Source organism: Melanotaenia boesemani, chromosome 9 (genome assembly GCF_017639745.1).
Source record: "Melanotaenia boesemani isolate fMelBoe1 chromosome 9, fMelBoe1.pri, whole genome shotgun sequence".
In the NCBI taxonomy this organism is placed as follows: Eukaryota; Metazoa; Chordata; class Actinopteri; order Atheriniformes; family Melanotaeniidae; genus Melanotaenia; species Melanotaenia boesemani.
In genome coordinates this window covers 29,522,604-29,538,127 of record NC_055690.1, presented here as the reverse complement: position 1 = coordinate 29,538,127, position 15,524 = coordinate 29,522,604, and the positions used below count along the sequence as shown (strand labels likewise).

Here is a 15,524-nt window from a genome sequence, read left to right as displayed (position 1 = left end):
ACAAAGTGTATAAAGTAAAACACTTGTTTCCAAACCTTTTATTGCAATAAAGCTATTTCAAAAGTACCTAACATATTGGGGCTCATTCAATATTTAAATGTCACATAATTCTTTAAAACAACTGATTATCAGTATGTGATGCACACATGCAAAAACACAGAGTACATTCACACAGAGACTGAACCACTTTCATTTTTAAAACTTTGAAGAATAAAACAACAACAACAACAAAATTACTGTACAGTAAGTTATGCTGTGATTTCCCTTTGGGAACCAATGAAATATTTTATCATTTCATTATGTTTAAATTATTTTATAACTTGTTTTGATGGCATCAACTAAAAAAAAAGTAAAAGTAAAAGTAAAAGAAAAAAAATAACTGTACAACCACCTACAGGATCATCTTTAATTTGTTTACATTGGGGCGTCTGCAGTGTTTTAATGGGAAATCACATAACAGAACCTGGGAAAGTTTCTGGTGTCAAACCTGCAGATTGTGGTTCATGTGCCAGACAAAAAAAAAGAAAAAATCTGACTGTGGTCAAATTGGTATGACTGCAAAGACAGATGTGTAAAAAACAAACTATACCTTACTGCAGATGAACAGGAAATAGAGGCTTCTTTTGTAGTTTGTTTCCAGTAAGCTCTGGTGTTTAGCAGAATACCTCCTTTTCCCTCCTTCTCTCCCCTCCCATTTTCTCACTTATCTTCACTTGTGTGTTAGATACAAACACCTCCTTGTGGTTGTTTTGTGGTTTACCAGGGATTAAGAGCAGATTTCAGCAATAAAACTTTCTTCTTGTCTTCTTGTTTCTCTATAACTATGTAAAAACTATAATGATAAATATACATAAAATTATATTATTATGATTTTATTCCTTCCTTCTTCTGATTTACTACACTCAGTCCAACAAACTGAACTTTCCTCAAGCCTTGGCCTACTACTGATGCCTTGCTTTGCAATGCCCTTATAAATCTTGTTGACCAGCCAAGGGAGAAATAATTTATTGTGTTTGAAGTTGTGACCAGTGGTGTTTCTTAGGTTTGTGAGGAAAATAATAGTGATTGATGGAGGACATTGGGGGGGTTGGGGTAGGCCCAAACTAATATATGCGGCTCTATTGTAGTGAATCAATGCACCGTGGATTAATGGGGGGGCAAGGAGGGGCAAGAGGCTGTAGGGAAGCGATGACCAAAAGTCTTCTGACTCAAGAAACATACTTGAGACCATGCAGTCCCAATAAGACTTTTATCTGAGCTCTACAAACTCTCTTCCATTTATATCTAAACTTTTTTACACCGAGGCATCAGCCAGAGACAAGAGTCCAAGGACAAACAAGAGAAGACTCAATATTTTTGTAACACAGAGAAAAAATGTTGTGACACTGGGGAAAGGGAAGGGTTGCGGTAAAAGTCTACGTTGTCATATAAACCTGCATTCGTGGTGTTTTGCTGCACTGAGGCGTCCCCACTAAAAAACCTTGCTCTCAGATCAAAACCAAAAGTCTGAGAAACATCCAGGATAAACTGAGGTGAGATGGCTTTTATTAAATTATTTAACTATACCCTTAGCGTCAAAGGAATATTTATCATATAGTTGTCCAATCATGTACAGTCTGTAATTTAAAAAGAAAAAAAAGAAGTGATGATGGCGGTGTTGGATGTGTCAAGCAGCTGTGAAACCTCGATGGTTTGCATGTTCTGAGATTTGTACCGTGATCATGGAGGAAGTAAAGTCTAGCATGAGGTCAAACTATGCAAAGATGATGAGAACTTGCATGAAGTGTTAGAAGGCTTACAAATTATGCTAGTTGAATGAATTAAAATCAAACAAAATCCATTTCTTGGATTATTTTTAAAAAAGAGAAAAGGGGAATTATCCTCTCATTTTGAGTCTATGCCACTCATTTGAAACTGGTTTGATGAAAGGAGGCCAACAGAGTAGAGGGAGCAGTTGTTTATAGGCCTCATGCTTTGTTTCAGTGTCTCCCTTGTAAAAGCAGAGACTGTGAGAACAAACCCAAAGTATTGAGCTTGAATAAAGATGCCGAAGAACAATAGAAACCTCTGTACAGACGAGGCTGAGAAAAATCTGAGGGGAGGGAACGGGGGTGGTAGCACGGAGTGGGTGATGAGCACACATGAATGATCAAATTAACACAAAACATAACTGAACAATAGAGTTGGGGGTTAATAAAAATCATTTCTATTAGTGAGCTGGAAATACTTAGATGACAAAATAATGTTCAGCTTTACAGCATTTAAGAGCTATTAAACGAGTCTGTGTGTGTTCATGAATGTTTGCGTCACAACTGACTAAAAAAACTGTCTTGTTTTGTACAGGTATGTGATCTCCTCTATCAAGTACAAAAACATGTCACAGAGCAGAGGAATCTGGGAAGGAAGTGGGAAGCAGGTGCAATGGTTTATTCTCGCATACCTTCTCTTTCTGACTTTACCCTGCATGGGCTTCCTCCCCAATTTTTGGTCCAAAGTGTTAACTCTGTCCTTGAACTCTTACACACATCAGGACATTACAGAGCGGGCTATCCTCAATGTAACTCTTGAAGTTTTGAGGGGCACAACAAAAGTCATGGAAGACCGTGCAGAGCAAGAGGTGAGCTCATGCCAGAGTTAGCATCATCGGCTCATTAAGTGACTAAGTGAGAGCCTTACTGTTTTAAAGATGTAATAGTTCCAGTGCGTTTAAAGAACTGCAACTGCATACACTATGATATTCAGGCACAGAGCAGGAATATTTCATTGTGTCTCAGACCAGACTAGGCCGTGGCTTCTGGAGAGCTGTAGGGGAGGTGGTGAACTCCAATGCAGCTACGGACTTCTTGAGCGCCACCAGTTCTGATCCAGTCTACCACTTTGATTCTGAGCGCGTTGACGGCTCCATTGGGATGTTAAGGCAGTTCTGGACTCAAATTGTGCTGTCAGTACGGGCCAAAGAGTACCAGAGTGCCCGTTACAGCTTGGGTCAGCTATTCCATTCTCTACAGGTACTGATACTAGATTAAATTTCTTATATTCGTCTTCAGGTAGAACTCCAACATGAAGCACAAATGTATTTCAGTTTTTGAATACATTCTGTTTCACAGCTTACATTGTATTAAAACATTTTAAATGTTCCCATAAAAACAGAATCAAAAGTTTTTTTAAAAAAATATAATCGGTTTCTTTTTCAAACATTTGTCACATCAGGATTTCTACAGTCACAGTAATTGGGTGGAGATAGGGAAAAGATCTGTTTACCTGCATCTGCTGCAACCAGAGGAACCTGCCATCCCTGTAGCTAAAGGTATTCTGAACTCTTCTTCTTCTTCTTTTTGAATCCCTGCTCACAGTAAATGACATTAAAAATGTTAAGTCAGACACCAGGCCCGGACTGGGACACAAAATCAGTTCAGGAGTCAAACACTCACTCAGGCCATCCCAACTCATTTATTGCATGCATCTGCTCACAGTCGTGCAAGTGTATGGACTAACTAATCAACAAAGCTCACCATTCTATACCAACATTCACATAAAACTACAACCAGTAGTCCAGTGTTTTTCTCTTCTCTAATCTCATCAAAAGGTTCAATACAACAATAAAAACAAGACTCCTATATTAATTATGGTATTATGTTAAGATTAAACCACATGACTGGATCATTTTGTCAGCAAATCATTTAGATGCCAGTTTACCATTTAGTTATTGTAGTTTTCTATTGTTGCTTTTTTTTTTTAGCTTTTTACTTTTTCTTTTGCACAATTTTTTTATCCATGTTGTTTTTATGTGGTAGTTGCAGCGTAATTTTATTCAACAGTGCATCTCTGGTGTCCTCTTTTTGAATGACAATAAAGTAATCTTCTTCTTACTGTAGTAGATACAATACATTAACATTCACTACTAGAGTAAAACATTAAATGATCAACAGCAACTTCACATGAGGTGATTTATGTCACATTAGAAAATGAAAATCATGTCAGCTTGGACAGTTAAGAAATTGTCCACTTTTTAGGGGGCGGTCCCAAACTTTATCATGCAGCAACTCACCTGTGGAGCCCACCCTGCAGGACCCACCAAATATTTCATTAGTAAAATAAGCCATGTCATTACCATAGAAACAGAAACACATCCCTGCACACACACTCCATATGGAAATGTTTAACAAAACTTCAGACACAAATGTTTAACCAGTAAGTATAAAAAGTTGCCATCGCATAATTTACAACCAGATCAACACACTGACACACTGGTTCAGTCCCACATTAGTATTTAACCTGAATTAATAAAGTGTTGAACCAGCTGCACAGTGCAGTCCTGATGTAGAGCTGGTAATGTTTACTATGTATTGTTATGTAAAACCCTAGAATTAAAATTCAGTTGAAAGTGTGTGTGTTGTATGGTGTGAGATTCTTTGATGTGGCCAGTAGAGCTGATCTTTTTTTCTTTGAGTAAAACTCAATTAATAATCCTCTTTTTATACTATAACTACTGTCTTCAAAGCTTTTACACCAAGTTTTAAAGTGGAAAAAAGTCCCTTGTGCAAAGAATGAAAATCTAAGTGACCCAATCATGTAAAACGTAATTATTTGGAGCTTTAAGGTGAGTTTCTGTTTTATCTGTCTGCAGAGGACACTCCTACCTGTATGGAGTGCTTTACAGCCACCTGTCGAAACAACCTCTTACCAGCAGTGACAAATACACAGGAAAACTCCAACCTGCTCACCACTGGCTACTTCAGCACCTCCCCTCGTAAACCTAAAGGTAAAACTTCAGCCAAGAGAGTAGTTTCATAATATTTTTTATGAGGTGTTTTAATCTCTTCAGAGTCATATTACTATTCCTCTTCTAGGCAAGTGTAGCCATGGAGGTGTGATGGACATCAGTACATTTCTGAGTGCCAGAGGAGGAATCAACAAAGACAGCACTTCACCACTTTTCTCCCCTCACCATTATCTCCATGTTGAAGCTGTAACTTTGGCTACTGAAGCCACCCTGACTGTACTGAGAGACCTCAAAGACACTGTGGGCCACAAGGCCTTCCTCAAGTAAGTTTAACTGCTGTTATAGAAAATCTGGAGTAATTCAGGCTGGGCCACAACTTCCTTATTAAATCGTGTTACAAAGTACTAATACTCTGAGTATATAGTGCTACTCTTTATGTGTATATTTCCCTACAAACCTCCTTTTACAGGCTGTTTAGTGTGAAGCAGGTCCCTGCCTTGGTGTTTGTCATTGACACCACAGGCAGCATGTTTGAGGAGATCACCGCCGCTCGGCTCAGGGCCTACTCCATCATCCAGAGCAAAGCCGAAAGTGCCAGGCAGCCCGGCACGTTTGTACTCGTGCCTTTCCATGACCCAGGTGACATGCAGAACTAGAAATGTTTTTTGTATTGATAATGATCTTAAAATAAATCATTTGTGACTTCATTACACATATATATATATATATATATATATATATATATAGTTGATTTAAACATTTTATGTGAGTCAGAGGGATAAAAATCTGATATTGTCTACCACAATACACATTCTTCAATGCTATAACTTTTTTTTATCTTTTTGTTTTTGCTTTTGCAGCTAAAATAATTTTGATTCTTGCCATCTCAACTCAATCTTGACACTAAACTGAGATTTTGAGTTAAAAAGTCAGATATCCAAAAGATTATTTATTTTTAGTACTTCTATGTTTTTCAGTCTTTAATGTGTGTTTCATATTTCTGTGGTACCACTGTCACAATACTGTAAAGTTGACTGTCACAAATGCTGCTGTATTTAGATTCAAAGATTTCAAAAGCTAAACTAAAAGCTAACAACAAATGAATTTTAAAGGTATCTTACCAACAAGATCCAATCCAATCCAACTTTATTTATAAAGCACTTTAAAACAACCACAGTAGACCAAATATCTGTACAGAATTAATATAAGACTTTTTTCTTTTTTTCTTTTCTTGTTTTATTTGTTTTTATTTTATGAAAGGTAGCAAGAACATTTAATCCAACTGCACATCTATCATATGTAGCACAGAAGCACAAATCAAAATAAAAAAAATAATAATAAAATTGTAGCAGGTAATATACACTTTGAGCTTATATTCATCATAAAGCTGCTACTTTAATCTTACATAAATGTAAATAAATAATTAAATAGTTCCTTTAGACTGTTTGTAAGGTCCTTTAATATTTCTTTATACACTTATTTTTCCCCACCAAACTTTTAAAAAACTGTTTGTCTTTCTATCTACTGACCCCTGCAGAGGTAGGACCGGTGTTTGAGGCCGATGACCCAAACTCCTTCATGCAACACATGGAGAACCTGATGGCTCTCGGAGGAGGAGATGAACCGGAAATGTGCTTTTCTGCTATTCAGGTGATTTAAAACACCAAGCACTCCTGGCAAGTGAATGACGTATTGTCTATGTGACTGCATGTATTCTGTTGTGCTTGTAAAATGTCAATATAAGTTTAGTTTAAGGTGAAAGAAGCAGTGTTATTAAGGTGCATTGATAGTGCTAACCTCTAACAATGAGGTTTCTTTAGCAAACAAAAAGTCTCATCAGGAGGATTTCCCCATCCCTCCTCCAAAACACTTCTAATTCTGTAAAAAACTTTGGTTGTCTTGTATAAACTAATCTTTTGAGGTTTCCAATCCTCTTGCAAAAGCAACGCGGCTCCAATCTTCAGAATTGTTACAAAAGTTGTTTTACTTGTTTACAGAATCTGCTGGAGTCAGTTTGAATGAATTATTTCCTCTGATGCTAAAACATTTCCTGTGTCATGAGCTGCAAACAACTATCCAATTAAATCTAATCCAGTTTATTTATAAAGCTTATTTAAAGCAAATAGCTTTGTACCAAAGTGATGTACAATCATATTAACAGAGTAAATGAAAAATATAGACTTCACTATAAGAATGTTTAAATATAAACATGAATATACACACATCTATATATACAGACAAACATAAAAATTACACACAGTAAAACAGTCACATATTAGAAAAAGCCAGTGAGAGCAAGTTAGCATTTAATTTTTAAGATTCAAAAACAGGCAGTGAAGAGGCCTGTCTGACATGAAAAGCAACTTGTTCCAGAGATTAGAAGCCGCCTCTGCAGAAGTCCAATTCCCTCTGAGCTTGAACCTTGTGACTGGGACAACCAAGGTCAGCCACATTATCCATCCATCCTGTTTCTTAATGGTCGCCTTTGTTTCTCTAAATATATTTTTTCTTATTTTATTGTTTTAGTATGTAAATTTGTGAGAGCTGGGTTAGTTCAGCACAAACTCGGGAAGCATCAAAAGCAGGAAGCAATTTTTACTCAACTTATGAGAAACATAACATAGCAGCAGATGGCTCCATCTCATATTCTGCAGACCATCCTTCATCATGCTATATGTATAAAAATGACAACAAAATGATGGAGTTATTGATACAACTGTGTGTTTTGTGCTCTAGAGACATTGATAAGAGTGTTCCTTCTTTCTGAAAATAAGTGCTGCTAATGTCAGGACGACCAAACTCTCTGAACAAGAGCTATTACATTCGATAAGCTTTATTGCACATTTCCTGCATGCTCCTCACAAATAAAGGCAAATAATTTAACCAATTATTACAACTAAAAAGGTCATCTAAAGTAAAAAAGTGAAAAAGCAAACAGCCAGGAAAACTATAAACAATTTTTTCTCCTACATTAACTTTAAGTACAAACACTCAAACCTCGTTGATAAGGGGAAATATTAGCTTTTAGCCATATTACAAGTTTTATTCAGCATTACTGGCTTTAAAGCGTCATCACATCTGGTGGTTTTATGACTTTTACATCCTGTTTATAAAATATAGACAGTATTAAAGACAATTAGTATCTATATTAGTATATAGGCAGTCGATGAGATGAGGCTGTATAAATATTACATAAGGACCAGAATGTGGTTGTGCTGATCTAAAACACCATATGAGCATTACACGCTCCATTTACTTGCACTTAATCATCTGAGGTTTGAAAATCAGTTCACACTAAATATTTGTCTGCAGAACTAAATTTTAAAATCATTTCTTGGTTAGCACACAGGAATGATAGTGAGTCATATGTATCTAAAATTTTAAATCTCCTATGATACCCAAATGTTTGCACATGGCACCTAAACTTATTTATTGCATTAAAATGTTAGAGTTTGGAACTCAGCTAATCTGTGACTCAATAAATAACATTTTGCCTCTAATTGTGTGTTCTCAGTTGGCACTCACGCACAGTCCACCCCTGTCAGAAATCTTTGTATTCACTGATGCATCGCCTAAAGACGCTCATCTGTTTGACACAGTGAAGGCCCTCGCCCTTGAGAAACAAAGCAAGGTATGTTGAACTTAATACAGAATTATACTATAATATAACCTGCATATTCTTTAATATGAATCAGATTTTCTAAGCTTGTAAACAAGGAGAGACTGCGGTAATGATTTTACATTAACTGAATAAAACACATCTGAAAAATAATAAAAGGTTTTGTTTAAAAGGTGTCAAGGACTTTATTAGATATACCTGTATATATATATATATATATATATATATATATATATATATATATATATATATATATATATATAAGGGAACACTTAAATAACACAAGTCGATCTTCTGTGAAGCAACACTGATTGACAATCAATTTTTCATGCTGTTGTGCAAGTGTACTAGACAACAGGTGGAAATTATAGACAATTAGCAAGACACCCCCAATAAAGGAGAAATTCTGCAGGTGGTGACCACAGACCACTTCTCAGTTCCTGTGTTCTGGCTGATGTTTTGCTCACTTTTGAATGCTGGCAGTGCTTTCACTCTTGTGGTAGCATGAGACGGAGTCTACAACCCACACAAGTGGCTCAGGTAGTGCAGCTCATCCAAGATGGCACATCAATGTGAGCTGTGGCAAGACAGTTTGCTGTGTCTGTCAGCGTAGTGTCAAGAGCATGGAGGTGCTACCAGGAGACATGCTAGTACATCAGGAGACGTGGAGGAGGCCGTAGCAGTGCAACAACCAGCAGCAGGACCGCTACCTCCGCCTTTGTTTAAGGAGGAACAGGAGGAGCACTGCCAGAGCCCTGCAAAATCATCTGCAGCAGGCCACAGATGTGCATGTGTCTGTTCAAACAGTCAGAAACAGACTCCATGAGGGTGGTATGAGGGCCCGACGTCCACAGGTGGGGGTTGTGCTTACAGCCCAACACAGTGCAGGAAGTTTGGCATTTGCCAGATAACACCAAGATTGGCAACTTCACCACCTGTTATACTGTTATTCGCCACTGAAAAGACCAAAATCTCAGAGGAATGTTCCCAAAATCTTGTCGAATGTCATGAAGAATTAAAGCAGTTCTGAACACAAAAGGGGCTCCAACCCAGTGCTAGCAAAGTGTACCTAATGAAGTGGCCAGTGTATATGTTTTAATGTAGGATTAATGAAAACAAACTTTCAGGAATATTTGTGTGTTCTGTTACATGTAGTATCTGTTGGAGAAGCTCTAACATGTAAGTTATATTTTCTTCAGCATGGAATTCTGACCTCATATTCCCACAGATAACATTCCTCCTCACTGAAGATCCCATCTATACGACTGGGTTGAAGAGGATGAGGAAGAAGAGGAGGATTAAGGAGCCTCTGTCTCCTGATCGTTTCTCTCTCTACTCTGCCTTGTCTTCTCTGTCAGGAGGACTAACAATATTTACCACAAACTCGGACATCCACAGGGCCTCTACAATAGTGGAGGACAACACGGCCATTGACAAGGTAAAAATATCACACTCTGATGGGGATCAACGTTTAAAACATAATGAAGTAGCAGACAGTAACATCAGTGTTATTTCTGGAAAACTTCAAGCCTTTTACATATTATGTTCATTGTTAAATGAAGAGGTGTGTGTAATGTTAGAGGCTGGGAACACAATTTAAACCTTAACCTTTTTATAACAAAGCTCACTTCTGATGGTAATGGCAGGTGAATGAGGTTGATGAAATCTGACTTTTTATTACATACATAGCAGCATTCGTGTCCAGTTTAACAAAAAGGAAATAAGAAAACTGTTAACCTTGCAGCAAATTAGTTCTAGGATTACAGCTGCATTTTCTCATAGAAATAAAACGATAATTTTAAACAGTTCTATGATGAAGGCATGTGAGACCTGGTTGAATTGCAGGTCCATCAGTCTAATTTTCTGAGTAAAAATTGTTTTTCAGGAAAGAATTTAAAAAATGGGCTGAAATTCAATCTGACCTGTGGAATTAATTTAGAAAATGTGGAAATGACATAGAAAATATTAACTGTAATTTTTTTATATAAAAATAACTGGGATTCCTAATTTACCCAAGTGAGGTTGCATTTTAATATACAAATATACATTCTCAAGCCAGGGGGACAACTTGTTATGTGTTTTATCTTCTATCTTTCCTACTTAATAGATCTGACTTAACTTTGTATTATGAGGTGAGTTACTTCAGGTGGTTAGGATTACTATGAGTGGGAATGTACATTTAGAGTAACGTTTAGCTCTAGATAAGTTACTCTAATCATAATTTGACATACTGTATTTTTCAGTTCCATAAGCCTTTGATTAAATGTTTTGTGATTTTTGTAAGTTGTAAATGATCAATTGAGACAATATATTATGGAAATTACATTTTTTTTCTCAAGAAATTTCAGGTTTTACAATGTTTTCTGAAACATGTGGTAGCTGTCACATGGGCAAGATTGCAAACCCAAAGAGCAGACAGGGACCTAAAGCTGAGAAACAAAACATTTTATTGAAGATATAAAAAGAACTGGTAGGAACCGCGAGCGGGCAGACAAATGATTCTTTGGTTCCTTGGGGTGATTTAGTCTGTGAATGCAGGCATGGCTCAGGACCGGGAGGTGGGATATATCAGGTTTGGAAATAAAACCTTAAGCCGGATTCTCACATATTAATAGTTCAACAATCTGGCATCGAATGAAGGAAGGACTGTGGTATGTATACACTGCTAGTGTGATGAGTAGATGAATGGCAGCTGGACCTCAGAGAAAACAGCCACACCCACACACACAAAACACAACACATGGGGGAGAAAGGGAAGAAACAGAAGGGCAGACATTGGAGTCCATAATCCCATGATAGTAGCCTTGTGGTTATACAAGTGGACCTGGGTCTGGAAGACCTAGGTTTAAGTTTTGATTTGTTAATTGGGATTAACAAAGAGAAAATCATTATTATTATTATAAGGACAGTTCATTAAAAATTAATATCTTGATTATATAATTGTACTTCTTTGCTAAAAAAAGGGGGGGGGGGGGTGAGGGGGGGATTCATTATTTTTGTTATTTACAGGTTAATATGCTATTATTTTACTGGTCTGGCCCACTTGAAGTTAATTTGTAATGTATATGGCCCCACTCCTCTAAATAAAGCTGTAAATATAATTTTGTCATTACAATGAGCCTTCATTGTTATCAAGCAATAAGTAAAATGTTTATATGCTGGTCTTTGGAATAGGACTGTGACACAAAACAATAGACATTTAAAGGAATAGTAAATAAAACACAAATAAATTATATAAAATCTAACTAAGTAAAATAACTAGTTTATTTATTTTTTATTTTTATCCTGCCTTGAAATCCTGTGTTTGGGCCCTTCTGCCTGGCCTGACACTGAATCATGACAAGTGAGTTGTCCCCCTCTGCTTTATGACCTGCAACTGCAGGAAAGTAGTTCATATAGCTCATCTTGCCTTAACTGAAAATCTAATTCAGTTGTCTAAACAACACAAATGAGGTAAGAAATAAACTGCACAGTACCTGATTCATCGTTAATATCACAATCTACAAGGCTTAAATTAGAATTTTGTTCCATATGGCATATATATATATATATATATATATATATATATATATATATATATATATGTATATTTACATATGGCTCCTCAGCACGCCTCTAGTTAAATTTCTTTGACGTGGAAACATCTGTTGTCCAGGCAAACCAGTCACTTCTTTCTCCTTCCTCTGCAGGTGACACTCCTCCATGTGGAAAGCGACAAATATTTGATGTCTGTTCATTCCTTCAGAGTTGACAGCTCAGTAAAAGACGTCATTCTTCGCATTACCGGCACAATGACAGAGTGCATCCTTACCAGTCCATCAGGTAACTTTAACATCATGTACAGATTTTAAAATAATCTGCAGATATGTTCACCAGAAACTAAATGAAAGGAACTGTATTTTTTGCTGGGTTTTTATTGTTTCTATCTATTCTAAAAGCAACTGTTTGGAAACAGCAATTTGCTGAAACTGAATGTGTTTATTTGCTTCCCGTCTGCCATAATAATCTCTTCTTTTTTGCATATGATAATAAAATTACATGGGTTGTTCTTCCTCTTTGGTCCTTGTCAGGCCAAAATCAGTCTTTGTTGAGAGCACATGGTCCCCTGGCTGAGTTGGAGCACTTCCAGGGTCTGTACCGTGTCAGCCTGAGTCCTCCTGTAGAGCCTGGTCAGTGGAAACTCCAAGCCAAGAGTGATGGACACCTCACATTCAATGTAATAGGTAGAAGGAAGAACCATCTCTAATAATGATCATGTTTGTTTCAGTATAACTACAAATCTACTTTGTACCAATTACAGGAATGATTTTGTCTTTTTATCTGTAGCTGATAGCAGTGTAGATTTCCTTTATTACTTTGCCACTGTCAACAATAAGACACACCCAGGTCTGGCGAAAGTGAAGGGTAGTCCTGTAGCAGGTAAGGCAATCATTCACTTTTATTGTGATGTCATAATAATATTTCCCTCCTGGAAGTGTGCCTCCAGTTTACTACAACCCTATTATTTGCAGGTTTCCCTGCTTTCCTGGTTCTGGCTGTTACCGGCCTGACTTCAGGTAACAAGGTGTCTTTCAGTCATGCAACGTTGCTCGGGGCTGAAGGAGAAAGCCTTCAGCAGGTGAAACTGAACCCCTCCTCCTCTTCATCATACATCTCAGAGGAGCTAGTGGGCCTGGTGGACCCGGTTCCCAAAGCTCCTTTCTGTGTTCGAATTACGGGGCAAGACAGCAGAGGAAACACGATGGAGAGGGTTTCCACAGAGATTGTTCAGCCCACTCGTGTTCAGATACAGGTACCTGACAGCAGGAGTGCTAAACAAGACAATACATAGCCCTTATCAGTTGAAAAAAAATTACATAGTTTATTTCATATGAATGGATATTATTTAAAGGGTTTTTTCTCAGTTCTGTCAAACAAATCAATCAACATGTGCCATCAGTTTGAAAATGTAATTATCAATGGACCAGTCATTCAGAAGATATTACAGTGTCAGACTCAGCAGCATTAAAAACTCTTTTATTTCTTCATCTTTTGTGAAACTGTCACCTAAATAGCACCCACCAAAGCAACCCCTTTTCTTTCTTCCAGATCTTTGCAAAAAACTAATCTTTCATTATCTGAATTATCCCCCTAAAACCCCAACTGACAGCTTTCAGCTGTGGACCTTTTAAATTGGATTATTAAGAAATGCTCATAAAGAGAGACATAATAAGCTAAAAATACAACTCATAACTGATCATGAGGTCAATTAATTATAGGTGCATGTGCAAATCTACCATCTATGTCAGTGCTTGACTATTAAGAGTACATTAAATGATTTGTGTATCTTTAACTCCTCAGGTGTTGTCAGTCCCTCACCTTGCACCAGGTCACAGCACAAAGGTGGACTTTGAGATCCTGAACCATGGTCCAGCTCGACTCTTTAACTTGACTGCTGATGATGACTGTGGATATCTTCAAATGAGAGTATCACACGGGTACAAAAGTCAACAAATAGCTCAGCCATTGAGTAAAAAAAAAAAAAATCACATATCTTGAAGTCCTCAGTCCATACCCATGTTCATGTTATACTTCTTTAGATTTTCTCCTCTTCCTATACTTAGAAACGTAAAAATTAATGTTACAAAATTTTGTTTTTAAAAGTTGGTGTTCTCGTCCCCCAGATTCCCAGTTGAAGAACAGGGGTCTTTCCATGGCCAGGTGTACCTCCTCACCCCGGCCACAGCTCAAGCAGGAATGACTGTCACGCTTACACTCACCGTACATGCTTTTAATTCTCCAGATTCCAACTATGCAGTGGTCTACTTGACCGTGGTCCCCCCGGTGAGCAACAGAAGACCAGTGGCATATTCTCCTTTAACATCCTGCAGTTATTCTTAAATGCAAATACATGTAAAAAATCTTACCATGCATAACAGTTTTCTTTGTCACCTGTAGGATCCTGACACATCTCCACCATCCTGCTCTGCTGCACGCATTGTGTCTGACTGCCCCGCCATTTGCAACGAGTCCAGCTGGAGTGTGTCTGTGGTCCTGTCAGATAATGGCCGCTCTGGCCTTGCTGCCCTTCAGCTGCAAAAGGGTGAAGGTGTTCTGACTTTATTTCACAGTCCTCCACTCCCAAAGCACAGCTTTGAAGAGGTCCAGCCTGGCCCTGAGCAACAACAGGTTCACAAAAACAAGACAACCATTGGCCACCATCAGCACCATCACCACCACGCCCAATTAAGGACAGGAGAACCCCCTTTTAATGTTTCTCAGTGGGCTCTGGGTTCATCGCAGCCACTGTGGGTGAGGTACACATCCAGCTGCTGCTCAAGCCAGGCAGAGATGCTGGTGTGGGACACAGCTGGAAACATGAAACGCTGCCATATGACATCTGGTCAGCAGTGGAAGCAAAGAGAAACAAGCACAGAAGCCAGTGGGACTGAACAGACCACTCTCACAGGCTTCATTTTCATTTTGGGCTTGCTGGGGTCTCTACTGATGTAGCCTGGTGATTGCAAATATTTTGCTAATCAGAATGATCAGTCTGCAATGGACTGGCAACCAGTCCAGCTGTACCCTACCTCTCACCTGCCAATTGCTGGGATAGGCTCCAGCTTCCCCACGATCCTTAATTGGACTACGTGCTAAAGAAAAAGGATGGATGGAAGTTGTTAATGTTTTCTTATACAGGAAATGCTTGTTTCTATAATACCGTAACCCTTAATTGGACTCAGCGGTACAGGAAATGATTAAATGAATTAAAATGACTGTGTTACTCAATGGACTCATCGAGAAATCAAAGAGGACTTTGTCCTGTTTTTGGAAGATGAATTTGGAAATTGCACTTAAAGCAAATACATACTTATACTGTTTAAGTTTGCAAATCTTAATTTTGAAATGCACTGAATTAAAGAAAAATAAAATCCATTGTTTGTTAGTAAAATTAGTTTTTTTTTCTTCTGTTAGTCATCTTGCCCAAATGTTTATCCCTGAGATAACTCATACACAACAATGAAAACATCAGAATATGAGATGCAATACATGAAATACATTAAACTCATAAAATTTAAAATTTCAGTGGAGCAAATGTTTATATTTCTGAAATCAGCTGTGGACACAACCAAATATTAAAATCAGTTGTTTCTATAGGCCCGTTTGCTCAGCTAAAAGAGAAGTTCAGCCTTTCTGATTCAG

At 37.7% G+C, this 15,524-nt stretch overlaps 1 protein-coding gene across 2 annotated transcripts; it reads left to right on the top strand.

Moving 5' to 3' along the window:
• Nucleotides 1–1,251: 1,251 nt before the first annotated feature.
• On the top strand, nucleotides 1,252–15,300 carry vwa7 (von Willebrand factor A domain containing 7). 2 transcript variants are annotated; one of them, XM_041993889.1, is made up of 18 exons: nucleotides 1,252–1,532; nucleotides 2,344–2,416; nucleotides 2,531–2,617; nucleotides 2,775–3,008; nucleotides 3,211–3,307; nucleotides 4,628–4,762; nucleotides 4,851–5,046; nucleotides 5,193–5,362; nucleotides 6,261–6,373; nucleotides 8,238–8,354; nucleotides 9,571–9,780; nucleotides 12,032–12,164; nucleotides 12,413–12,565; nucleotides 12,669–12,761; nucleotides 12,854–13,134; nucleotides 13,683–13,819; nucleotides 14,006–14,165; nucleotides 14,280–15,299. In XM_041993889.1, exons 2-18 carry the CDS (start codon nucleotides 2,375–2,377, stop codon nucleotides 14,832–14,834), a joined length of 2,913 nt encoding a protein of 970 aa, XP_041849823.1. In that variant the 5' UTR covers nucleotides 1,252–1,532; nucleotides 2,344–2,374; the 3' UTR covers nucleotides 14,835–15,299. The 2 variants fall into 2 exon arrangements, with proteins under 2 accessions (XP_041849823.1, XP_041849821.1); XM_041993887.1 differs by having other exon boundaries at nucleotides 2,344–2,617; nucleotides 14,280–15,300.
• Nucleotides 15,301–15,524: the final 224 nt, after the last annotated feature.

Bases quoted from the DNA above. Each gene is read 5' to 3' on its own strand.
- vwa7 (XM_041993887.1), top strand. From the start codon at position 2,375: ATGTCACAGAGCAGAGGAATCTGGGAAGGAAGTGGGAAGCAGGTGCAA. The intron at 5,363-6,260 runs GTGACATGCAGA...TGACCCCTGCAG, and splicing joins CGTGCCTTTCCATGACCCAG to AGGTAGGACCGGTGTTTGAG. The intron at 13,820-14,005 runs GTACAAAAGTCA...CTCGTCCCCCAG, and splicing joins CAAATGAGAGTATCACACGG to ATTCCCAGTTGAAGAACAGG.